Consider the following 26,877-nt stretch of genomic DNA (forward strand, 5'->3'; position numbering starts at 1 on the left):
ATCTGCAGCAGGTTGCTCAGGGCCATGGGTTTTGTTTTGGCTGTCTCCCAGGATAGAGGCTCCAGAGCTTCTCTGTGCAACCTGTTCCACTGATTAGAAACACTTAGAATAGAATTTTTTTTCTTATGGTTAACTGGAATGTCTTGTAGCTCTTCTAGTTCCATTTTCTTGTGTCCATTTCATCCTGAATGTTAATTTGTGTCCAATCCTTTCTTCACAGCTATGCTTAAAAATAGTTAAGGTGTATATTAGTTACTGCAATATAGCACTGATGGACTTCACTTACGGGGAAAGAACAAGGTAGGTGAGTTAATCGTTCATAAAAGGACAAAGGTTTTACTTTATGATATTTACTGTCTTAAATACCAAGTCGCTCAGAAATTCTGTCCATGAAACTGCTGACAGGGTAACAATATGGTCTGGTTTTCTGTGCCCGTGCTCTTAATTTGGCTTCTTCTTCAGGTGGTCTGGAGTCAGGTAAGAAAACAAAGAATGTTTATTCTTTATATGATTGGGTAAGCAATACAGCTTAAGATGAGTTTGAGAGGGAAAGATTAAGTATGTTTCTGTTTGCAAAATAAGAATTCTTATGTCATCTACATGGAAGAGAGAACAATTTATGTTTCCTCAGGGTCTGAATGCTGCTATTTTTAGTAGACCTGGCTATACATGGGAAGATCTTATCTTGCATTCCCCATCTAAGCAAAATGTCCACTAGTATTCAAAGTATTGTTACCAGATTAGCAAGTCTGGGGTTAGAACCAAGATAAGTATTAATGTTTATTTTGCTACTCCATATCTGAATGGATTTTTTTTTTTTTTTTTGCTATAGCACTATATATTTGATGTTGAAATTGATGCCTTTTTAGCCATTGGATATACTTGTAAATTACTACTCTCTGTTCCTCTGATTCAGGAACAGAGAAATCAATGCCAAAAAAAAGTCATAGTTGAGATATTTCCTGTCTTTTGTGGTGAAATATAACTTTTTGTTCATCTTGTGATAATTTTTTGTAGAGGCACATATGATACACAATACGATTAGTTTGGAGAATAAAAAAACATAGGTTGTTGAATGTTCATTTCAGCTGTTTATAGCTTCAGGGTAAGCTCCAGAGTAAAGTATTACCTCCTGTGACATTATTTAAGTGGGATTACAGTATCTATTCTATGTTATACAAGTTTTGCAACTGAGTATTTCGCTGTCGAGATTCACAGGATTAGTTTTGTTGAGAAGGAAGTAGAAAGGAGTAATGAAAGGGATTTTTTCAGCATAAACCATTCAGCAACTCTTTTCACATACTGAGGACCAGTCCAGATTTCAGCCATCTTCTGATTTTGATATTCTTCAGCCACTCACATTTTGATTTATACAGCAAAAGTACGACTGGACTTGACTACATTGATATCACTTTGTGAGCTTTTGCTACTGATAAGGGAGCTTTTCCATGAGCTAGCCAGTTTTTACCTTTATTACAGTTATACTTTCTGATTAGTTGATACAGGTATATTGTAGTTCATAATTATTGAAACTGAAGAAACATTTTTGCTCTCCCTTAATGGTTATAAGAGGATTCAACATAAATAACAACCTTCTCATCCATCAACAATCTTTAACAGAAAATACGACAACATGATGTTAACTTCTGAATATTGTGAGATTTAGTTGTAATTGTTTTCCCCTCCACATCAGCTGAGAATCAATGAGAGTTTAAAAGCAAATGAAGTCTTCACCATGTGTGTTACTTTGCCCATGGACTTTCAGCTTGTTTTACAAGCTATACTTTCATTTCAAAACTTGAAGACATGGACTGGATACCATCTTACATATATCGAGTGGCAAAGAAATGTAATGAGAGGATATTTGTACACTAAAACTTCATAATGTAAGAGGAATCTATTGGCATTGCAGATTTATCAATGTCTGGAAAAGATATTGTGTTATTAAGCCCTATTTGTATACAGTCACATATGCTTACTCTTTTTTTTCAGAGTCCTCACCCTTACCTATCATGTACCAATATAAACCTAAATAATATCTGTTAACTCAGTGAAATGCGAGCTCAAAATCAATCCTTCAGCATTTGCATCTGCCCAATTCCAGAAACATGGACTTGGCCACTATCCCAACATGACACTGGGTTTCTAAAAGTCAGGTACCTTAAAAACTACCAAATTTTGAAACAATCTAAAACTGTGGTGTACTGAAACATGACAGTTTCAGGAGAAACAGGGTCAGGAAACAGATTCTACTCAATGTTTTTTGCAACTGGCACTTCAAGGTCAAAATCCTGACTGTAGACTGAGCAAGGATGTATGTGGGTGGGAGTTTTCATTCAGAAAATTAAGAAGCAGCAGAAGGAGCTGATTAAACAGTTCACCTGTTTATATAACATTTAGATATTAAGCATTTGATTATGCTATCTCATGCCAATTAGCCATTATCTCAAACCTACAACCTATTATAGCCTCTATTTCTTTAGGCAAAAAATGGTTTCCCCTCTTAGGCAATCAGAACATATTAAAATCTGACAGAACTTGTGTAGAAACAGTTTGAATTAATTTTCACTCAGGTGAAACAAAATGATAAAATGAGGTTTCAAGCTTTTGTATTTACAGTAATTTCTTCCTGTCATTTGCTGAAGTTTTCACAAGATATTAATTTCAGATTGAAAATTTATCTTTTGTTAAAAAGCTAAAATAGGACATTCTGACAATTTCAAAGCTTTCATTCTGAACCTTTCCAAGTGACAGTTGTGATTTTTTTTCTGCACTTGGTCAAAGTTTTTATATGAACCCCATTAGTTTTTGTCCACAGTTATGTTTTTCCTCAAAATTGTTCTCATCTTTATGTGCTAAAAGTCAGGTCTAGAAGAACCAAGCTGAAGGGTCTGGAGAACAAGCCCTGTGAGGAGAGGCTGGGGGAACTGGGAATGTTTAGTTTGGAGAAGAGGAGGCTGAGAGGAGACCTTATTGCCCTCTACAACTACCTGAAACAAGGTTGTAGGGAGGTGGGTGCTGGCCTCTTCTCTCAAGTGAATAGAGTTGAGGAAATGGCCTGAAGTTGTACCAGGGGAGGTTTAGACTACATATTAGGAAGAATTTCTTTACTGAGAGAGTAGTTAGGTGTTGGAATGGGCTGACCAGGGAGGTGGTGGAGTCACCATCTGTGGATGTATGTGTCTACACATATTTAAAAAAACATGTAGACAAGGCACTTAAGGACATGTTATAGTGTGCAGGATGATACAGATATTGAATATGTATATTTTTTAATTGATTTTATATTGATTTTACTGCGGGCGGGGTGTTGATGGTTGGATGCTGTAATTCTGTCAAGTACATGTGCACTTGAATCTCTCTTGAGTATTCTGGCCATACTATGTTCTTAACCATCATACAGGTGGTAAAGATTACCAAAACTAGTATTCTTGTGGACTGCATGGACTTGATTTTTGACATTATTCAACATTCTGATCTTGTAATCTTAATTGCTTTTGATGGCATTTGCAAATGGTTTTCACCCTGACAAAGTCCTATGTGCATAACTGCATGTATGAAGATAACAAATTATGTCTATGAAGTAAAACTGTTGGGCGGGGAGGAAAGGAACTGTAGTAAAAGGCAAAGTAAAAATCTCACATCTCACACTGCTTTGCAGAACTGGTGCTACATCTTACCATTTGCTGTATCTGTAATGTGTATTGTCAGAGCTTAGAATTTAAGGGTGTTTTTTACCTTCAGTTTGTGAACTCCTTTTCAAACACATGAACACAAGACTTCTGGTGAGAAACAAGAAAACCCACCCAGCAACATTAGCTTAGAAAGGCTGTTCTTTATTTTATTCACTGTGTGAGAAATAGCTGCATAGTATTATGCCATGTATGTCCAAACCAGTCCAAAATGAAGCATCTAGTCCAATAAAAAGGTATAGATTATATTCTGTGAGCATGTTATGGCAAGGTAAAGTGTGCTATGTGTATCATTCTATGGTCTTGCTCCATTGTAGAACCTGAATTTTATGAATTGCAGAAACCACCTTTGAGCTGGTGTTGCTGAGGAGTCCATCCACACCACTGAAGGGGGATGAAATGACCTGGACTCTATACCCAGCCCTTGCTATGTGCCTGACTAAGTAGCGATACTTGATTTACTAGAAATCACAGGCTTTTTTTTTTTTCTGTTTGTGAAAGATTGTTAGGCACTGCCTGAAACTGTGAGAGAAAATCAGTTGTAGCGGGAGGAGCCTTTCTTGCTCCTGAGGCTAGATGAGCTGCTGGCCCCTCCATTGCCTTGCACCAGAGTGAGCTTCCTCTGTGGGTGTGTGTCCCACCTTTATTGGCCCCCTGGTCTTGCTCATGCCCAATAGGGGCCTGTCCTAATCAGGCACAGGTGGACTCACACCCACTCACTGGCAACTCGAGGCACCTGGTTTATCTTGTTTCTCTACAATCAGTTGTGAAAATTTCCCAGAGGCAGCACTGAGCGACTTGTTGGGCATCCTGGAGTGGGGAGGACACAAAGCCAGCCCATAAACATTGCCAGTCACATGAGAAGGCAGTGGGTCAAGTCAGCCTGACACAAAGCCATGCTCTAAGTGCTGTCAGTTGAGCTTAAATTGCATCCCTAATATTGTTGAGAGAGTAACGCGAGCTGCATTTCATTATGTGCCTTTCTAATAATATCTTTTTTTTCTTTCCCCTCCCCAGCCTGCTCCAGAGACAACTGGTGAGTTCTGTTTAGAAATCTATTTGTATGCACGGGAGGCAGTCAACAAAAACAGCTGCTCATAAACATTGCTAGGACAGACACAGACTTATAATTACTGTTATTGTTATTGCATTAATTTTCACACTTCATAAAGATAACAGCAAGAGCTAATGTCCTGCCTAACTTGGCTTTTTATTTTTCAGGAATAGATGTGGATGGAGGAATTGAGCAAGACATCTTTGACATCAATGAAGGTTTTCAAAAATTCAGTTTATCTTTTAATTTTTGTGGTTGTTTTTGTTACGGTAGCCACAGATCAATACAATAACTGAATGCTAATCTCTTCTCTTCTTTAGCTTTAGGACTAGACCTTTTTGAGGGAGACATCAAACTTGATAGGGTGAGTTCAAATATAAAACATGAAACCAGAAATATGTAATTGTCCTATGCAATTTAAATTATCATCTGCACCAAAATAAAAGATTGGTGCATCCTGCTCCTACTAACAGTGAAGGCTGTTTATGTAACAATAAACTGAAAATGTTTGGGGATAGATTCCTACCAAATATCACAGAAAATTAAAGAGTGGGGTGCATTTGCAGAAACAGTATCCCAAATAAGATTGGTTTAGCCATCAGATCAATAGAATTAGTTTCTTGTTTCCTGTACTGTGGTTTTTATATTTGCACTTTTAAGGGATGCAGCAGAACTGATCCTATCCAGACAAGTTTATATAAAGATTCTTAATTTATCAGCATAACATTTATTATGAGCCAATTGAATTTACAGACCAGTGCTGCAAAACCTTCATCATGTAAGTAGATTCACTAAAACCAGTGGGTAAATTTGATCTGTAATACCACACAAAGAACAAACAAAACAAACCAAACACGAACAAACAAACAAGCAAACAAAACCCCAAACATAGCAAGTTACATCTCTCAGTCAAAACCCCAAAAGTGTCTTGTACCTCTGAAAGTCAGTGGTGTTTTACTCTCGTTTTGGTGAACTTCTTTGGCTTGGGCACACTGGTGAAGGCAAGGAAAGCATTTCTCAGGGGCATAGAAACACACTTCTACATCATGAAAAATTACTGAATTATTAATCTCTCCAGTTTTCAGGACATTAGATACTAATGCTTGCCACAGGATCTGAAGATCTTCTCACATGTGCATCAAAATCTCAAGTAATTTTTATGGAGAAAATGCTGCAGAAACTGGAGACACTGGTAGAAGGGAGTGAAGGGATTTCAAACCCAAGTCTTAGATCTCTGACTGATCTGCCAAAGCTTTTAGTTCTTTGATTTTGTATATTTCTTACATGGACTTGTAGGAGACATGCTTTGCTTTAGCACTATTGTAGTTCCTGGTCCTAACTAATATTTTACTGAGGACTGCATACTTTTTTTTCTTTTCTCAGGACCGAAACTCCATCATTGGTGACAACTATCGGTGGCCACGTGTTATCCCCTATGTCCTTGATGATAGCTTGGGTACAGTATTTGCTGTTACTGCACATCTGTCTGTGTGTTGTGTCAATTGAAATAAAGATCCTGTGACACCCTTTCCTCTTATAAGTGTAGAGCAGGCTATTTGCCACAGCAGGACTGGACCTGGATATGCACAAGTGGGGTATATCATCTTGGTGTTGGTGCTCCTTTCTTGGATGTTTCTTATCCCTCCATTGCTATGGCTGAGCAGATTGATGTGATTTTTAAGGCTGTCCTGGTCTGGGCCAGGATAAAGGTGATTTTCTGTCTTGTACTTTTGCTTTTAGCTAAGTCTCTTGTACGTAGTTGCACTTGCTGAAATTAACAGTAAGTTTCTCAGACAGTGTTTGCTTCTGGGACTGATAACACTCAATGTTTATAGTTACTGCTAGAGATTGGTATGCAGAGCCAAGGACACTGCTCAGCTCTGAGGAAAACATTTTACCCTCCAGAAGGAGTAAAGAGGTCCCACCTGCAGTCCTCCTTTGGGGAGGAATGGACAAGATAGATGCCAGAATTGACCAAACAGAGTATTCCATCCCATATACGTCACACTCAGTATAAATTTGAGGCATCACGAGGGCAAAGCCAGTGTTAAACTGTGACAAAAGCATATGATGTGAAACTGTACTAAGCAGAAGGAAAAGCAGGGCAATGAAGATCTTTTAAAAGGAAGCAAGTATACCTGGCCATTTACATCATCTACAGCACCAGTGGCAAGCAGTTTGGAATGACATATTGCTGTCTTCCCTGTTCTGGGGCCAGGGACAGATCCTAGCTTGTCTCTCTCCCTTTGAAAATTCACCTGGCTGTGGTTCTCCGTAGCAGAGGCAAGTGATAAGACAGGGAGTTCAGACCATGTGCCACATGGGGAGATTGTGCCCTTACTACAAAATGTGAAGGGAGAAAAAATCACTCAGCCTCAGCTGAGGTTCATATCTAAACCTCTGAAGGGACGGAAATGATGGAAGTTGCTTAGAGGAGACAACCCAGACATAATGTTAGCAACTGAAGTCCTGGAGAAGTTCTCTGAGGTATCTGTAGCCTACAGTTTGCATGAGGTGAAATCTGATGTCTTTGTTCCCTCTTTATTTAAAAGTTGTTCACATACATCTCAGCAAATTAAATTAAAGGTTTTGCAAAAGTAGGAACCATGCACTATCATGTATTATATAGTCGCCATGCCCTATTTTATATGTAAGTATCAAAGAAAAATTGCCTGGAAACAAAACAAGAAGAAGATGTAATGTCACAATAATGAAAACTATGGGGCTTAGTTCCCTACCTGGCTTTTAATTCAGCAAAAAGCCTGTTTATTTTAATAAAATATTGCTGGAACGGTACTTAGGACTTGCTGTTGGCTCAGTATTGACAAGAACACTGTTTGCTTTGCAGAAATGAATGCTAAGGGGGTCATCCTCAAGGCATTTGAACAGTATCGACTGAAAACCTGTATTGACTTCAAACCTTGGGAAGGGGAGAAGAATTACATATCTGTCTTCAAAGGAAGTGGGTAAGAAGAGTAATATAAAAAACTTTCATTCTGTTTGGCTACAGGTTATTTTCATGGCCAGTATTCACTCTAAAACTGATATATCTGATTATAATTTTTAAATTTTTGTTGTGTCTTTTTCCGGTCTTTTTTAAATTGGAAATTTTAGTAGTTCCCAAAACAGGTATTACCTAGTAGTCATCAACTATTTCCTGCTAATACTTATTTTTAAATATAAGAGGTGATCAAGTCCTATAAGAGCTAATTTTCTGGGCATGGTAAAATATATCAGAAACAAGCCAATTTTTTTTTCTAGACTGGTTATTGGACATATAGAGTGTCACTTTCAAATGGTCATTCTTATTAAACACTAGTCTTTAGGAAAAAAATTCCAGTAGAAGTATGGTAGTTCTAACTGTGGGTCAGCAGTTTGACTATAGCAAATGGAGTTGCATTTGAATGATGTCACATCAGCTCTTGGCTATAACAGTGATATCTTTAAATGCTGCACAGCACTGAGATATTTTACAGAGGTTTCTGTTTATTTACTTCTTTTGATTAATAATTACGTTATTCAGCTATATATGTTGCAAAATAAGACTCCAGTAAAGAAGTCAAAATTGCTCCAGCTGCTTCCCTTTTCCAAGACAGTCTCTGTCAAAAAAATGCAACAAGAACAAATATATTCTGCACTCTGTACACAACCATTTCTCTGTTAGAAAAAATCAGGGAAAGTTTAATAGCCTTGTGAGGAATTTTGCTTTCAGAAAATAATTTCCTGGTATGAGAATGCATTCATAAATAGTAAAGGATTTTCTGATAATAGAAAAGCCCCCCTTTCCCTTTGGCTTGTTCTGAGATATATGTAGCAGATAATTGTTTCAAATTTTCTTCAGTCTCTGGCTCTTTCTGTTTTCTGCTTTTCATGTTGTGCACATGACATTGAAACTCAACCCTAAAAGATATAAAAGTGGAGACTTAGGGAGCAATGCATTTTCCTGTGGTAACGACTCATCAGCTTTTTGATTGAAATGGAAAATTCATGTAGCTAAATTTTTTAGTCCTTTAGCACATAAAGTAGACATTGAATCTGCTAATAATTGTACCTGAAAAAGAACCACCATGTTTAGCCTATGACAAGCAAAAGGCCTCTGCACAATGTTTCATTTCTGTGTCTATTAAAGACAGATGAGTCACAGTGATGAAGAAAACAAGTCACTCTAGTGGGACAGCATGTCTTGCCTTCACTGCCTGGTGTGTTGCTTGCCCTGAAATGTTTCTAGTACCTCAGCAGACACATTCATAAAGAAATTAATGTTCAGTAGCACTTTTGAAAAGATTGAAGCTAAATAGTGCAGTCTCCTGAAACTGGCTGTCCAGTTTTAGTGAACTAGCTTGGGGAGCTGTACAAAGAAATTATCAGGACTGACCTTGCATTAGCTGCCTTTCATTTCATTCCATCCTTCTCTTCTGAAATAATGGGACAAGGTGAATGGTGGAAAACCCAACCAATTTCCACTTTACCATTCCTGACTGTTTTTAAAAAAATCAAGTAGGACTCTTGTAACTGCAGACTGGAGGCCTGTCCAGAGGGTACAGGGCACATAGGATCACAAAGTCCTTGGCAACACCAGCCAGATTCCTGAGGTTTTGTCACACCAAGGAAAAGATGATAAATCATCCTTGCCTTTCTGATCTTGGCTTGCATCTATAAAACAGACTGAAGGAGGTGGGGGAACTTCGTGTCAAAAGGATTTGTAGTAGGCCATAAAGTTCCCATATGGATCCTTCTGAATTCAAATTAAGTCAACCACAACAGAAGCCTGCTGCTATTTTGTTGTGTGGACTGCCTATGTAAAAATACATTTATAGTCTCTGATATACATGCACAGTGTTCGTCAGCCCCCATGCAAGGAGCCCTCTCCATGTCCACATTCCTTATCTACTATTTGCCAAGCCTTGGCTGCTGCTCATATTAGGTTTGCATATACATACATACATATATATTCATAATGCTAACTGAGTAGAGATTTGTGTAAGGTTTTCTAGCACACAGCCTTTCATCTCACCCTTTATTCAGTCCTATGCATCTGCAGCAGTGGTTAGGCTGTGGATAAATTTTAAGACCTTTTCTTGACTCCAGCCTGTGTGCTAAGCAAAATATGTGAGGGATGCTTGTGAACTATGGAAATGTTGGAACATCCGACCTAGCTGGTGTCTGTAGAGCTCACAGAACAGTCTGGGGTGTCTTCCTGCAATGGATTTCTTGCTACTCTTCTCATGAAGAGAACTCATTCAGCAGGAAAACTTGCATGCTGTCATAGTCAGATAGTTAGCAGACCAGGGAGCATCAACCACATTTCTGGTATTTCCACATGGGACTTCAGATTTTCATGGATATCTCCTAGGAGTTCACCCCAGCTCTTTGCCACTCTGGCAACATGGCAAAGGGAACCTGTGCAGAAGTGAATTGATACAGATCCCTGGCTAACCAGCATGGTGCTGGTAAATTGAAGTGTCTGTGTGCTCATACTAGTCTGGTGATCTGGGATGAGAGAAGTTGTGGCTGTCCCCTCCTGGAAGTGTTCAAGGCCAGGTTGGATGGGGCTTTGGTCAACCTGGTTGAGTAGGAGGTGTCCCTCCCCTCATAGAGGAGTTGGGACTAGATGATCTTTACAGTCCCTTCCAACCCAAACCATTCTATGATTCTATGATTCTATACTATGGAAAGTTATTTACTAGCAGGACCTTATTAAAAAAAATGGACCTGAAGTAAGTGAGTTCACTTAGAGAACGGGGTTTCCAAGTGGCCTCATTGCTACTGATGGCATGTATGAAATTACAGCCCATCTTACAAAAAAGCAGGCTGGTGGAGTTACTCAGTGCTTCTCTATTCTTCTAGCCTCTGATAGAGCACCTGGCAATGCAGGAAGCATTGAATCAGGGGACATAGAGCTCTCACACACTTGTGGAAGCTGGGACATTCCTCACATTTTTTTTCTCCACCCTTACGACTTTGTGTATCTGTTGCTCCAGATACACATTGGTTTAGAGTGCCCTGTCCCATTCACTGTTCTTGGTGCTGGGTGACACAGGCCTTGTATTTACTCTCTTTTTGTCTCCTGAATGATGGTGTCATGGACATTTGGCAGAGTGAAGGCAAGGGGAGGCTGCATGCCCTGGTTTATGGGGTGCTGGTTTTGCCAGCTGTTCTGGATGTGCTTTTAGTGAAGCCAGAGGCAGCTGTTTTGGTATGAGGTGGGCCCAGAATTATGATGGACTTCTTGGACTTCTGCAGTACCAGAAAAATCTTCATAATCACTGTGAGGCCTTGTTCAAGGGAAGCCTGTGAAATCATGGATACCACATGTGCTCCTGCCCAGGTCTCATGCTGTGGTATTAATGAGTAATCAATAGCCAAGGCCCGTACTACTTTGTGGAAAGAGAAATACTGGGGAATTTTGTGCACTAATAAGTTACAGAGTTCGAAAGCACATGGTGTGCTTGTGGTTTTAAATTTCTGGGGTGATAGGACTGCAAATCCTATGGCATATTTTGTGCCTGATTAATTTTATGGACTTCATTGGATAAGTGTTGATTTATTTGCTGCATAAAATACCAAATTAAATGTAACTCTCAGTGCTTACTAGTTTGTGGATATGGGGTGCCATTTTATTGGCTTGTGCAGAGAGCTCACTGAATTTTTTAATTCTTTACTGAAAACTCCAAGCACAGCTGTAGCTTTGCTCATCCTCAAGAGTGTGTGTCAGCAGCAAATGCTCTGGTGGAGCAGCTCACAAATAACTAGAAAGAAAAGAGTTTGTTACAGACACTGTCAAATCTACCAACCCTTCAGAATGTAAACCTGGTTTACCTTACAATAAGGACAGGCTCAGAGTGCAGTCACAGTCACATACTCTGTTCCAGCTAAAAATTGTTAATTCATAGTATCTTCATTGCTCTAAATCTTGTGTCCACAACCTTTGATGTTTACCAATGTACCAATGAAAACCTCATCAGTTTTCTTCTGTCACAAATAGCTCAACATTTTTCTGCTGAAGAAAACCCATTAAAAAACAGGAAAATAGAGCCAGAGTTGAGTAATTGCTTGTTCATCAAAACATAGCTAAATATGTGAGAAAAGGATCTGGTAGGGAACAGGTCAATGACAAGGTGCTCTCTGTAGCAAAATGTAGCTTCAAGACTCAATTAGAAAACTTATGTTGAAAATACACCTATTGAACAGACTGATGCTGGATTTCCCATGGCATGAGGATGGTACATGTCTCACAGAGCCCCCTCTCATTTTATTTCAATATTAGCTGCTGGTCCTCAGTTGGAAACCTTCAGCATGGGTTGCAGGCGCTCTCCATTGGAGCCAACTGTGACAAGACTGGGACAATCCAGCATGAGTTCCTGCATGCCCTGGGATTCTGGCATGAGCAGTCACGGTCTGACCGGGATGACTACGTGTCCATCATTTGGGACAGGATTCAGTCTGGTCAGTCACTCCCCCTGTTTTTCCTTTCAGGCTCTGGTGTTAGGGGGTTTGCTGTGGAACATCCCTTCTTTCACAGACATCTTTTGGTGGTCGCACTCTTCATGTGCCAGGACCTAGTTTTCAAAGCCAGTGTATCGATGAATTAAATATCATGTGACCTCCATTTGGCTTAGAAAGCCTCATTTGTTGTTGCTGTGGTTATTCCTTTTGGAACAGCATTTTCCAGAGACCTCACAAGAGATCTGAATCCTGACATGCTACATGTTGTGCAGCAGCGCAACAGAAGAGAGTAATTTAGTTTGCTTAAATGAGTACTCTAAAAGCACTGCTACTCTCCCTTTAACAAAAGAAAAGTAATTGGAAAAAAAATCATCCCACTCTGAAAAACCCGGTGTGATCAAAGCCAGTAGAAAATCTTCAGTGAAAATACTGGTTGTACTCTTTCTCCCTGGCCCTTACAGCCAGTGTGGGCAGCAGAAGAGTGCAGTAAGGGGGTGCAGATGAGGGAGACTCCATCCAGAGGCTTGATGCTTTCCTTACACAGGTACAAACAGAAGACTGAAAAAAACAGATAATGATTAAATCTAATGCATTCTTAGTTGTGATCAATCACTGGGTGCATATGCAAGTATGTATTACAGAAAATTACTTAGACTTTGTTGTATGATTTCCATTATGGTTCGCTGACTCTTCAATGACAAATTACACTACTGCTAGCAATTTAAAACTGCTGCAGCTTTTATACATTGACCATAATATAGTTACTGCATTTTGAGTAACTTAAAACATTTAAAACTCTACATTCCATTGGGTAGTTAGTAAAGTTTTTTTGCTCGTATTCCAGAAAATATATGTATAGTTAAATTCTGGAAAATTATCTAATGACAACTCTAACTCATTTATTGCAAGCTAATATGACCACTGAGTAAACTTAACACAATACAGATGAGAAACAGGGAGGCATTACAGTTTTGAATTGCATCAACTTGAGTACTGAAACAGTATCACTATTTTTGAGTATCACAAACCCATCAAAGTTGACAAGCTTCACAGGAAAAATATTTGTGGTAGCAAAACCCAGGAAAAATCATCATGTTATGTTCCGGTGTCTGAAAGAAGAAAGTAAATAAGCCTAGACTAGAAATAAAATAGTTTTACAGAGTAAGTACAAATAAGGAACCACAAAAAAGTACTCAGGAAGCTGATAAATTTTGCTGTCACATTAAGTCTGTATATCAAAACTCCTGGTCTTTCCTTTTTTCCCCCACAGGTAAAGAACATAATTTCAACAAATATGATGATAAAGTATCAGACTTCTTGAATGTTCCCTATGACTATACTTCTGTGATGCACTACAGCAAAACTGCATTCAGGAACGGAACTGAACCCACCATTGTCACTAACATTCCAGACTTCATGGATGTAATAGGACAGAGAATGGATTTCAGTGATTATGATCTGCAGAAACTAAACCAGCTGTACAATTGCTGTAAGTTTCTCCATTTCTTTTAATTTTTTTGCCTCTGGCATATGAAAGAAATGAGAGTGATACATACATACTGAACTCATCCGAGCATGAGTGAAAGAGATGCTAATATATGTGGAGCAGTGAATTATGCTAAAAACACCAGAAATAATGGTATAGCTAGAAATAACATAGCCTCCCTGCAGAAACACTGCTGTATAGCAGAATTTTCCATGCAATTTTATCTGACCTTTACTTAAAAAACAGCTTCACTCAGCAACTGATTTTTGTTCATCCCTTGGGTGTCTCTTTAAAATGTGTGCTCTGGTGCAAGCTTTTTTTGTTTGCTTGTTTTTCCTTTTTTCCCTTTATTCTGCAGCTGTTGCTCAGAAATAAGTATCTTTGCTGTGGCTGTCATACCTACCCTGCTCTCATGCAATCAGTGTGACAGTGTGTGTTCATGCAAATAGGGTACACATGCTGTTATAAGGAAAATACAAGCTTTTAACATTTCATTCTCATTTTAAAACACAGTCTCTTTCAGAAGTGGTCAAAAATTATTCTGCTCACATTGGATTTATTTGAAAAGTTGAGTGAAAATAAAAGACAGAGAAATATAGAGAACTCTGTAGCCAAGCTGGAATATAATTCTGTAATTGTGACTGCATCAAATGTGCCCCAGCACTCAGATGAAAACTTATACTTTATTGCCTCATTATACCAAGCACTGAGTACTGGTTTACAGTTATGTTTTATGATAATCCTGATTGATACCTTACTGCTGTTCTGATCTCTTCTTTAGGACTGTCTTTCAGGCCTATGGTAACACTAGATTTTAGTCTGCTTTCCCCTTCTAGTATATCCCTTAATAGAACAGACCATGAAGTTTCCCTCAGCCACTAAAGTTAGGGCTCAGCATGTATTGGCTCAGGCCTCATGTATTTTCTTCTAAGTCCAGCATTTCAGCACATATCAAGAAAATTCCTGGCTTTTGGTGAAGATGGAGTTCAAAACCTGCCTCAAGCAGTGTCCCCTTCCCTTGTTTCATTAGTTAATCTAAAAAAAATACATTGCAAGCAAGTGTGTCTTGCTTTTCTCTTTTCCTGTTGTTCAGCTGGCATGTTCTAGTTCTAATAGTTAGACTGCTTCTGTCCTGTGTGGGGAAATCAATTTCATATTTTGTTTTGTATTTTGATTTCAAAGAGTTCTCTCATCTAATAGTTCTCCATTTTTGCTTACCTTCTTCCTGACATTTGACATCTTGCTTTTTTTTGTTGCTTTTTTTTTTGCTTTTTTTGCTTTTTTTCTTTTTCTTTCTTTTTCTTTTACTTTTTTTTTTCTTTTTCTTATATTTTTTTCCCCCTTTCATCAGCCATCAATATAAGAGTTATTGTGAAAATATTTTCTTGGCTTTTACAGCCATACCAATACTGTATCTTAAAAGGTACTGGTCATACCACACTTCTGATAGCCTTGCAACCTCCAGAGGACTGTTAAACATTCTCCAAGGAGAGCAGAAAACATCTCAGCAGTAGAGCTGATTTGGCAGCAGTTCATACTTAAGTGCTTCCTCGAGCTACAGCCTAAATGAAGCATTTGGCATACCACTGAAGTTGATTTTTCGGCTAATCAAGGTCCTTTTTGTGGTGCAGCGAAACCTTTAGACCTGACACAATATTTTATACATAGTTTGAAAAGAAATAATAATGAAGCATTTTATTAACTCAGTTGTTTTCAAATCACTGCTGGGGTTACACAGAGCTCAGACACAGTACAATGGGAAACAACCGTAAGAATGGGGATAAACCTGGACTCTGCCCTCCCTCACCCATCCAGTGTTTGCTTCAGGCAGAGAAAATATGTCATACAGTGTTTTCACTTTTCTATTTAACTTCACAGTCTTCCTCCACTTAATTTTCCACTGGTTATATGCAGGACCTTAAAAATATGTATGAGATGAGAGATCTCTGGTTCCAAACATACCTGTGCCAAATGTTTTTTTTTCAGTGAAGCATTTTTAAAATCAAGGTTTTCTTGCTGCAGTGACATGACTTCTGCTCTGCTGTATTTCACTATAATGAACACTCCAGTTTATGAATTAATGAACTTTTGTCAAAATCTCTGCTTGTCTGTGGACTAGTGAAAGAAAGCAGAGATATGAGAAGGAAGTCTCCGAAAGTTGGTGGGTTGGTGTTAATATTAGTGTTTCTTTTACAAATAAAAGATGTGATATGTTACTGATATGATAATTAGCTGCACTCCTTGGTGACTGTTGTCATCCTGATGACATCTTATTTATGTCAGCATTAGTCACCAAGTGTTTTGTATTCCTAAAAACTGAACTTATGAATACTGATAGTATTTGAAGCCACTGATTATTTTGTGCTTACATTTCTTAGCTGTTCTCTGCTCTTGGCTTTGAACATTAAGAGTTAGAAGGTATGTTGTATAACAGAGATTCACAACTTTTGTTTTGTTTTGATTTTATAGCCTCCTCCTTAACTTTCATGGACACATGCAGTTTTGAACTTGAAAGCATATGTGGCATGATTCAAAGTTCAGATGACAACACTGATTGGCAGCGTTTGTCTCAAGTTCCTGCTGGGCCAAACACTGATCACACTAATATGGGAGAATGTGAAGGTATGAGAAAAGACTGTTCTTATCTCTCTGGAAAGTGTTATCTGAAGAGGCGTGGGAGTTGACTTTGATCTTGGCTTTGCTCTCTGTTTATTTGTTGACAAATTGCAGTTTATTTTTTAACTAAGTAACATAAATCTACATACCTAAGAACATCAAGTGATAAGTTCAATTTTCTGATTATTTGAGAAGATTGAATGTCCTTAACACTTCTGAGCTGTTTTCTAGTCTTAGTGTCACATCCTACCATGAGAGCTACATAAAATATTTGAACCTACAGCACAGGCACACCAGAAAGTCTGCTTTTTTTCTGAATAATTGCTCAGTAAGTCTTTGAAAACGTCTGGAGTTTAGAAATCATGTATACTAACAGAGTTCAGGTGAATAATTCTATAAGAATAAAGCCAGTTGTCTCTGAACCTGCCAAAGAAAACTTCATGAGTTCAGGAACTTAAACCAGTCCTCCTGAGAGTCATCTGTGGATTACTGGCACTGGCTAAAGAGAAAAGCCCACACTTTTGAGAACAAATTCTTAGAGACAGCCAAATGAGGAAAAAAGTTGCGAGGAGAACAGTCCTCCCTCTGGAGAATGTGAACAGGTAACCATCCTCAGGCTGAATATTTCTACCTTACCCTGACCTGAGCATCTCTTCTAACATTATTACAGTACAGTGTTAAGAATAGGGATAAACCATGAAAATTTTGTTTTCTCTCTCCTCTGCTGTTCATTTCTTGTTGCCTTGTGACAGATTCTGGCTACTTTATGCATTTCAACACCAGTGCTGGAACAGAAGGAAGCACAGCCACCCTGGAGAGTCGAATTCTGTATCCCAAAAGGAATTTTCAGTGTTTACAGTTCTATTTTTATAACAGCGGTCATGAAAGCGACCGGCTGTATGTCTGGGTCAGGGAGTATCCTGCAGCCCATCCAAACGGTACTTTGAGATTTGTTGAAGAGATTAAAGGTATGGAATAAAATCACATTTTCCATTAATCTATACTCAATGTCCTTTTCAAAGTACTGGAGGGAAATACTGTAGCAAAGTGACTCATCTCCTAGCATTATATTTTGGCTTCTTCTCTAGCAATGTAATCGATTCTCTGCTGGTGAAATTATATTTGATGGATCCTCTGTCAGCCATTTTCCTATAATACAGTCAATTACCACAATTACAAGCCCTTGCATTACCAAGATAGTTTTATCACCAAAATAGCTAAAATTTAATGAGTGGTCATTTTAACTTTTCTAGAATTGCTGGTATCAATAGCAACAGATAAACTTGGTCACTAGAATAAATTACAATGAATAAGAAAGTTATAAGGAAAAGGGAAGTATAAATGTACTGGAATAGCTAACTTACTAGGACAGAAAAAAAAAAAAAAAACCAACAAAGAAACTCCTTACTATTTAAACAAGATTTAAAACTACTGAAATATATGGGCAGCATAGTTGAATTGTAGTTTGAAGATAATTAAGTTCTTGTGGTTTTAGGAACCTATGGCCTTCAGAATAAGCAACTGAGGTCAGTTAATGGACAAGAGCTATGTAAGCTAGAATTGCCAAGGTCACTTTATGATTAAATTACTTTCTTAAATATTTAACTATTACATGGTCTCCATTACAGCTGCAACTGATTCAATTATCTGGTTAAATAAGGGTCTGAGCATGCTCTTTTACTAAAAAGGTGTCAAGTCCATTCTTCTGCCTCTTTTTTAGGCTCTGCTGGTGCCTGTTTTTTTCTTTTTTTCCTACTCTTTTTGTCACTGTGATGCTTCCATCATCCCTGTGTGGCATCAGGAATTTTTAACATAAGTATAAGGGCTGCTGAGGCAGATGTAGATCTTGGATCAGTCTGAGCCTTCCAAACTTTTGAACCCTACTTTGAAGCCAAGATTAATTTCTCCACATTTCAGTCTTCCCAAAGACTCTTTTCTATATTTTAGGTCCCATCCCCAGTGCCTGCTGTCTCAGGGTCATAATTTCCTTTCAAGTCTCTGATCTCATATGGGTGTCCCTACTTTGGCAATCTCTGGTGAAACTTTCAGGAATGGTTTAAGTTAATTTTTCTCCCAAGCTGTTTCACTCCTTTCAGGTGAGAAATTATCCTCACCAATGCAGTCAACAGCCTGGAAGAAGTAGAGGTGCTACATCCCTTTCCAGCCATGATCTGACATCCTGGCTGAGCTGTTCATGGGTTTGTGCAGAACCACTGGGCTTGAGAGGCTGAGGGACAAACCCTGAACCCTTTCTGCTGGACTGTGGCAGCTGTGGCTCCTTTTGGTCAGGAGCAGAAGAGGTTGTGGGGATGGGACATTTTATAGCACAGTAGCTGATCATCAGTCAGAAACCCCAGTCTTGCCTATAATCTGTGCAGTGCAAAACTTCCGATTTATGCAGAAGGCAATGTAATGGCAAAGCGTGGGTTGCTTTTTTTCTCATTTTTGACTTTTTGTTTTGTTTTGATTTTTCTTTCTTTTAATCGTAATGGTAATGAGAAATGGCAAGAAAATAATACTCATTTCTGAGATCCATTGTGTTGTGTTTAGAATTGTTAGGAAAGTGAAGCATAGGTTCTACCTGGGAGTCATACTGCTTATTCCATAAATGCAGCTGAAATCCTGTTCTGCTCAGGTGAAGATAAACCAGGCAGCAAAAGAAACTGTCTTGCTGCATGTGCTGTTAGCCAAGGATGTGCCACCTGCACTTGCCTTACAAGGCCCCTGTGCAGAGGTCTTTGCTTTGGCACACACTGCTCTTGGACTCAAGTGGAATTTGCTAGTGCAGGCACTTTTGGACACAGCATCAGACTCACAGTGAAATTTTACCACATAAAATAGGTGTTGCAAATGGCTGGCTTTAATTTGAACTTAGTGCTATTAATCATGTGCTGGGTGAATAGTGCTTCTGCACAGGCAAACTTCTGACAAGTCCTTTAAATACACAAGAACAATTGAGTGAATAAATCTTGTAGTTCTAGGCTCCCAGAATTCTCTGTAGTATTTTTGTTGTTGTTGTTGTTGTTGTTAAGACATGTTGTTATTCAATTATTTGAATAAACTTTGCTCTATTTTTAATTTCTTTTAAATAATGCAGGTAACAGCCGTCTTTGTACATTTAATTATCACAGTATTTTTCTTAATTTAATACAATTTTCTTTAAAAGTATAAAAGAAAAAGTGGTCTTAGAACACATTGGCACTGATTTCACTCAAAGAGCTGCTGTGCATATTAAACCTGTTGAAAAAACAAGGTTAAGAATGTATGATATTGCACTGGAACTGAGAAATTCTTACATAGCATCAGTACAGGGTCTGTAGACCTGTGTAGTGTTTGACTGTAGTGCTTACTCAGAAATCCCTACCCTTGTTTTTCAGGTTCACCTGTGACCTCCTGGCAGCTCCATCATGTTTCTTTGAATGTCACAAGCAAATTCCGGGTTGTGTTTCAGGGTGTGAGAGGAAGTGGCTTATCAAAAGGAGGCCTCTCTATCGATGACATCAATTTGTCAGAAACTCAGTGTCCCCACCATGTCTGGGATATCAGAAATTTCACACATCTCCTCAACACAAGTCCAGCAGGGGCAGCAGGAAGAATATACAGTCCCCCTTTTTACTCTAGTGAAGGATATGCTTTCCAGGTTGGCTTGGATGTAAATGGTACTGCTGATAACCCATTTAATTTAGCAATATACTTTCACTTGATTTCTGGAGCAAATGATGACCACTTGCAATGGCCTTGTGCATGGCAACAAGTTACCATGATTCTGCTTGACCAGCATCCTGATATTCGTCGACGGATGTCAAACCAAAGAAGTATAACAACTGACCCCTTGGAATTATCAGGTTTGTTAAAATCAGATGTACTACCCAATACATTTAAAGGGCAGTCTAAAGATTTTTTTCTTTCTGTAAATTAATGCAGTTTCTTCAGCTTCTGGAATGCTTCACTTGCTCAAAGCAACAATATAATTGATGCACAGATAAGAGAAGAATGAACATACAAGTAGGTTAAGCTGGGACCTTGGATTTCAAAGTTGGTTTGCATAAGAAACAGGTGGACTAAAATTTCTTTCACATGCTCTGTGAAGATACACTTACATCTGCTTTAATGAGAATGGAAGTTTTCTGGAGGGTTGAAAAGAAAAGCACTGAATTAACAATACACACAATTCATACCAGATAGAACTGCAGTTATTGAACACAACCCCACCTCCCTTGTAAAAGGTAAAGTGGTGTCTGTGCAAATCTCCAGATGGACAAAGTTCTGATTCATGTTACATAATCTGGTTATTCAAGATGTGAGAAGATAAGGAGCAATTGTCCACAATAACTTGGAGGGGAGGAAGCTGAGGTAAAGATGTAAATCTGAGAAATGTTAGGAACCTCTGTTAGGGGAGATCTGAAAGAAAACACACATATTCACCACTAGATAAAGACTTGTTTCAAGCCAAGATTACTTTCTACTCTATAGAAGGGTTTTGCTAAAAGAAACCACCTCCCCTGTTGCATTGGTTTCCTGGGCTTTCAGACTATAACATTACTGAGGGAAGAAGGCACTAAAATATCTAACTCACATGATTATTTAGAAACTTTTATGATTTACATTCATTTTTCCATGACTGTATGTGAAAATTAAGTGGGTAATCTAGAAAGACTAAATGTCTTCCCTACAAAGGATGGGTGTGCCACACTGGGCCCTCGCAGATGGCTGACATTTTGGCTGTGGTCTCTGCTGTTATGGCCACAGTGCTCAACCCTTTTCTGTCCACGAAGGAATAATAGTCTCACATTCCCAGGAGAAGCCTTGTATCTTCTACCCTTTCTCTAACCAACAGAGGTGTTTCTTCCTTCTGTCAGGTACTTTCACAGACAATCAGGCTCAGCTTTGGGACTTAAAACAGGGTTTGATGGAGGGGATGTAAGTGGCTTGTGGCTTCAGGATGTTCAAGTACCCTTTGCCCTACATCCACATCAAGAGATGCTATATTTGAGAAATGCTAAATTAGTTCAATTTACAGATGGTTCATGTGCTACTCATCTTACCAACCACTATACTTCAAAGGAACTAAAAGAAAATATAACAGGTTTTCAGCTGGCTCTCCAGTTACCTCACCTCTGTCAGGTTCTTTTCTCAATACCTCAGGCTAAATGAAATGGTTGAAAGTGTCTGTTGTCTTGTACATCTCATCAGTGTGGAATCTCAGGCAAAAAAATTGCCAATATTGTAGGCAGGTTCAGCATTGTTCCTACTCCCTGAATATCAGGTAGTTCATGGTCTTCACTGTATTCAGGATATCCATGAGTAGTTAAGTAGAAGTGGGCAAAGTAGGATTCACTCTGTCCTAGTTGTTGAGAGAGGCCTCAATAAAACTGCAGAGATTATCTGAGAAGGAAGAGACCCTCCTGAGAAAAAGATACAGAATGGTCCCATACTCACAGTCAGTTTTTTGGTTTTTTTGTTTTTTTTTTCCAGATTCTTCCTCAACTTTTTTTTGGGATAGGCCAGATAAAGTGGGATCTCCAGCATCTTTTCCCAATGGAACTATGTTCATGAGAGGTCCAGGAAGTAGAATAAGTGCATTTTTAACTCACGAAAGACTTAGAAGCCGCAAGTTTATTAAAGATGACAGTGTTTATGTTCTTTTAACAATGGAAGGTATGTAAACATAGCTGATACTCTTTATGGTATAGTAAACATGCAGTGTCATATACTAAGTGCCAAGTGCTGTGGATATATAGAATACTTTGAATAAAATTGTCAGTTTCTGAAAAAATCTAGAGGACATTTCCAAGAAACACCATGCTTCTGAAAGGTAAGAAAAACTAATTATCCATTATACATGTTGACAGGTTCTTTCTCTTGACTATTAGAATTTATCATCAGACTAAGAGGAAAAATAACACGAAGACTTATTTCTTGTGTTTTTGTCATGCAGATATATCACATCTACTATCGACTCAGCCAAGTACTTCACCTATGACCACTGGCAACACCATCACACCTACCTCACGTGTCACTACCACCACAAAGCGTCCCACCACCAAACCTACCACCACGAAGCGTCCCACCACCAAATCTACCACCACGAAGCGTCCCACCACCAAACCTACCACCACAAAGCGTCCAACCACCAAGCCCATCCCCACCACCCAAACTACCACCTCAATACCCTCTGTCACCCTGACTGAAAAGCCAGAGGTTCCAGATTCCTGTCCAGGCAACCCTTGTGAAAATGATGGTGTCTGCGTTATTGTAGATAGAGCACCAGTTTGCAGGTAACTGCCTTGAATCATTCCCAAATGCAATTTCAGGATCAGTAATGAACTTTCTAGTAGACTAAATCTCTGTTCCTAATGAAAGGAAAGACAGGATATAGCCAATTAAGGCAAATATTTCCAACTTCTACTGCAAGATTAACCTTATGACCAGTTTGGGCAACAAAGCTCCTAACCTCAGCCTTGGACCATTTTGAAGTCCTCTGCTTGACTTCCTGGTAAATTATGTTTTAAACATGTTTATTGCTTTCAAGAATGTGTTAGTCCAATTGTTATAAAAAGGACTGCGCATCTCTGTAGAATTCCCTATAGCAAAATTTAGAAGAGTTAAATATAAATGTATTTGAAACAAAAGAGCATTTGTAATCAGTAGAAAAGATGCATAATACTTCTCAGGCAGGAAGCTGCAGAGACGTTATTTTAGATTTTGATTCAGAAATATCATGTAGAGCAAGTTATGACCATGAATTGCCAAAGCGTAGCTGCTTGCTTGTGAAACCAGAGATGAAAGCTGAGGACTAAATAGATTGCTTGCTTTGCAAGAAAAATGAGTACCAACTTTTATTTAATTCTCTCTGGATACATTTATGTAACCCACCTGGCTGGTTAGCATTGTTCCAGCTCTCCAGCAAGCCCTAAGGCTGAAGATAGCAACCTCATGTGATACTGTGCCAGGCCAGGTAGACCAGGAGAGTGCTGTGAGGCAAACATCTAAAGGCCAAGAGCAACAAGAGTCAGGATGACTCATTAAATGCTGGAAACCTTTTGAAAATCAGTTCTTGTGCAACACAACAGAAGCAGGTCACAAATATCAGTAAGCGTCAAAAAGCTGTTTCAGGATGAAAAATAAAAAAAAAACCAAAAACCAAAAAAAGCAGAACATTATGACTGATTTAAAAATTATGGGAAGAGAATATTTATTTTCTGACATCTGTGGACTATTTGAAGTTCCAGTGCTGATGTGACCTACTTTTTGTCCTGGAGGAGTATGTGACCAGCAGTCAATTTCTGCTCTGATTTTCTATTGGGAAACAAGGGGGAATGTGATACAGAGCTCTGTTTAAGCCAGATCACTCAACTTTAAAATAGAAGTGAATTTTAAGAGAACTTCATTTATACTTTGGGATAGAGATAGAAACGGTACTTTGGAGATGCTGTTTTTAAGTAGCCTTTTTCATTATTTTAGTCTTTAGGTGATAGCATGTTTGTTCTTTTATTTTCTAGATGTCCAGCAGGTGATGACTGGTGGTACATGGGAGAAAAGTGTGAAAGGAAAGGCTCAACTCAAGAAAATACTATAATAACTGTTTCTTCAACTATAAGTGTATTTGTTGTAATGCTTATTGTCACTATCACCACCTCAGTGTGCCTTAAAAAGAAATACAGCCATGGAAATGGACATGGGGAGAGACTGTCTCTAGAAGAAGTAAGTATTTCACTTCTTTCAGCAAATACATATAGATATTTCTACCCACATAGACAGACATATATATACCTATATTTACTAAAATTAAGCAATCAAATTGAGTAGGAAGTAAAATAGAAGAAGTCATATTTTTGAAGTCTGAAGACTCTGGCTTAGGAATTTAGCAGCTCCATTAAGTGTTACTAATTTAACAAATAACAAATAAGACACCACTTAATTCAAAACCTGTTTTCCTCCTCCACCCTCACCACTCTTACTGCCCCAATGGCAGCCTACATTGAGTTGGAGAATGTGAACTAAGGGGCTCATTTTGAATTTGTAACTAAACTGTATTTTCCACTTACTGGACTTGTATTTCATCTCTTACTGCATTTTTTACTAAAGATCTCCCCTTAAAACACCTGGATCTGATGCTAAAAACTAAAATGCCAAAACAAAAAGCAATTCTAAAAAGCACTTTTTAATGCAAGGAACAAAGTAGCTATGGAAATTACAACTAAGGAGAAATAAAAGAAGACAACAGATTCAAACTGTTTGAATGACTGCATTAGAAAGGCCGTTTAGAGAACAGCAGAGAGATTTGGACAGGTTTTGACATAGAGTTTCTTAAAGTCCCAGGCATCCAGAAGCTTAAACAGAAGCTTAGACTTGGAAATGGTGAGGATGACATTGCCTTAGGGGGACTCATAAGGCACATGAGAAATTTTGTAAGCAAACTGAAGAGCAATAGCCTTCCAGAGAGCAGATTTCCATTTTTAATTCTGTCCTAATATTCCTTATAAAATGTGATGTTGAGGTGCAATAGCTCTGTGCAATGCCAGACATTTGACACTGCTATTTTATGACATTTGAGTAAATTATTTTGGTTTCTTTGTAAGTAATCCTCTTACATTACACATATTTCCCCACCCTACACACTTCTGAGTTGTGGGTTTTTTTGGTATTTTATTGTTTTTTATTTTTTTCCCCATCTAGTATAAAACACCCCTCTGAAGATAATGCAAACAAGCATCAAAGACACAAGATGAACATCAATGAAAAACCACAACTACATCATCATTTTTTTCTCTTACTTTTATCTCAACCATCATGATAAAGGTTTGTAAAGTCTGGAAAATAATTTGTCATCTGGATAAAATACTGTGCTAAAGTTAGTAAAGTGTCTGACAGTGTTGTGTATCACCACGGAATGGAGAAAATCAGAAATAAGTTGTGTAAACATGCTTCTCCTGTCCTTAAATCTACGTGAACATAAGGAAAATATGTAAAACTGCATCCCAGATTTTCATCAACACAGTGGAGTCTAAGTTTGCTGTCTTATCATGATATGGGTGTCCATAATAAAATGGAACTAAAACCTTGTAATCACAGATTTTTCAGTGCTTTCAAATCCTATAATAGCTGTCAGTTGGTGGAGTGAGGGTATGGGGGGTGTGGGAGTGTCTGATTCATTGAGTTATTTGGTTGTGATCTAGTAACTATTAAAGAAAAAAAAGTAATGGAGAAAGGGATAAGCCAACCACACAGACAAACAAACCTTAATGAGGAAGTCACAACAGAGAAAATAATGAGGACCCAGAATGCTTCAGTCACTGCTTGATGGACTATTAAAGGAACTGCTCAGGCAGAGCTTTCAAGGAATGTCAACCCAAACAACAATTTTTAACTAATAGGAAGAGAGAAACATGATTAACATGAGTATTATGGGATACTTAAGGCTGCTTGGGATATAGGCTATCAGAAGAGGCTAGTGGACTTCTGTAAAAATGGGGAAGGGCCAAAGGATACAAAGAAATGAGGAAGGATCAAAATATGATCTAATGTAGGAAAATGGTTCCAGAAGTGGGAGGGATCTTGCAAAAAAGATCCGTGTGCTCATGACCAGAGGAGACCACAGGTGTTAGGATTTGTGGGTCTAGGTAGTAGCAGGTGGAGGGACTGGCATGCAAGAGACTGTGTGTCAGTAACTGGAGGGACTGTAGGCAGCAGGACTTGGGCAGTAGGGCTTGTAGGTCTAAACAGCAGTGACTGGAAAGACTGGTGTCTGTGTTGTATGTATGTTGAAAAGTCCAAGTGACAGCAAATGGAGAAGGGGCTATGGGCACCAGGGCTGTGGGTCTGGGTGGCAGAAACTGGAGGGACTGGGTTGTATATGGGTTTGTAAGAGGCCTGACTTAGCAAACATCACGCTGCTCTACCTGGCAAGTAGGAGGTGACCTGCATAACAGTTAAAGGAGCCCAAGCCCAGGCATGGATATTAAACAGGTTTAGAGGCTGTGCTGACATTCAAGGGGGCTGTGAGTGGGGGGGTGCTTATGGATGTGGAGAATCACTTTCCACCAGAGAACTTCCATTCTGCTCGGCTGGAGGGAAGAAAGAGGACAGAGCTGTCTGTACCTGTGTGAGTTTGGATGGCATTATAGGAGGGCTGGGCTACCTGTGCTGCTCTGTGTGTGAGACCAGCTGTGCAGACAGCCACATTAAGGGTATGTGTGTGTGTGTCTGTGTCTGTGTCTGTGTGTGTGTCTTTGCTTACACACTCAACTGTGCTACAGGCCAGACCTGTAACAGCAGCAGCTGCATCTCTGACACTGGGATAGAGAGATCACGCAGGACTGCTCCTGGCTGGGAACTTTGGCTGGTGTGGAAGGTTCCATGTCTACTGGAGCTGGTGTCTCCCTTAACACCCTTGATAAGGAGGACTACAGTTCGTTGCCATTTGGAGAACAGAATAGGCATGGGAATAGGAGAAGGGCCAGAGGATGTTAAGTTTACTTCCCTGAGGACGCTTTGTAGAGGAAGATGGCAGTCACCATAGGCACAGATCATCACATTTGCAGTGGTTTGGAGGGGGGCTGCAAGACACAGGAATGCCAGTA

The 26,877-nt window shown here is 38.9% G+C and overlaps 1 protein-coding gene across 1 annotated transcript in view; it reads left to right on the forward strand.

Moving 5' to 3' along the window:
- Positions 1 to 414: 414 nt before the first annotated feature.
- Positions 415 to 26,877, forward strand: part of MEP1B (meprin A subunit beta) — a 34,288-nt gene continuing 7,825 nt past the window's right edge. Inside the window, exons 1-14 of the mRNA XM_008497612.2 lie at positions 415 to 477; positions 4,710 to 4,728; positions 4,914 to 4,964; positions 5,067 to 5,110; positions 6,130 to 6,202; positions 7,595 to 7,712; positions 12,014 to 12,192; positions 13,463 to 13,681; positions 16,148 to 16,300; positions 17,047 to 17,262; positions 19,672 to 20,139; positions 21,770 to 21,952; positions 22,233 to 22,572; positions 23,797 to 23,998. Coding sequence (XP_008495834.1) covers positions 415 to 477; positions 4,710 to 4,728; positions 4,914 to 4,964; positions 5,067 to 5,110; positions 6,130 to 6,202; positions 7,595 to 7,712; positions 12,014 to 12,192; positions 13,463 to 13,681; positions 16,148 to 16,300; positions 17,047 to 17,262; positions 19,672 to 20,139; positions 21,770 to 21,952; positions 22,233 to 22,572; positions 23,797 to 23,998 — 2,328 coding nt within the window. The remainder of the gene's footprint in view (positions 478 to 4,709; positions 4,729 to 4,913; positions 4,965 to 5,066; positions 5,111 to 6,129; positions 6,203 to 7,594; positions 7,713 to 12,013; positions 12,193 to 13,462; positions 13,682 to 16,147; positions 16,301 to 17,046; positions 17,263 to 19,671; positions 20,140 to 21,769; positions 21,953 to 22,232; positions 22,573 to 23,796; positions 23,999 to 26,877) is intronic.

The sequence above is a fragment of the Calypte anna genome, chromosome 2 (assembly GCF_003957555.1).
Source record: "Calypte anna isolate BGI_N300 chromosome 2, bCalAnn1_v1.p, whole genome shotgun sequence".
Classification (NCBI taxonomy): Eukaryota; Metazoa; Chordata; class Aves; order Apodiformes; family Trochilidae; genus Calypte; species Calypte anna.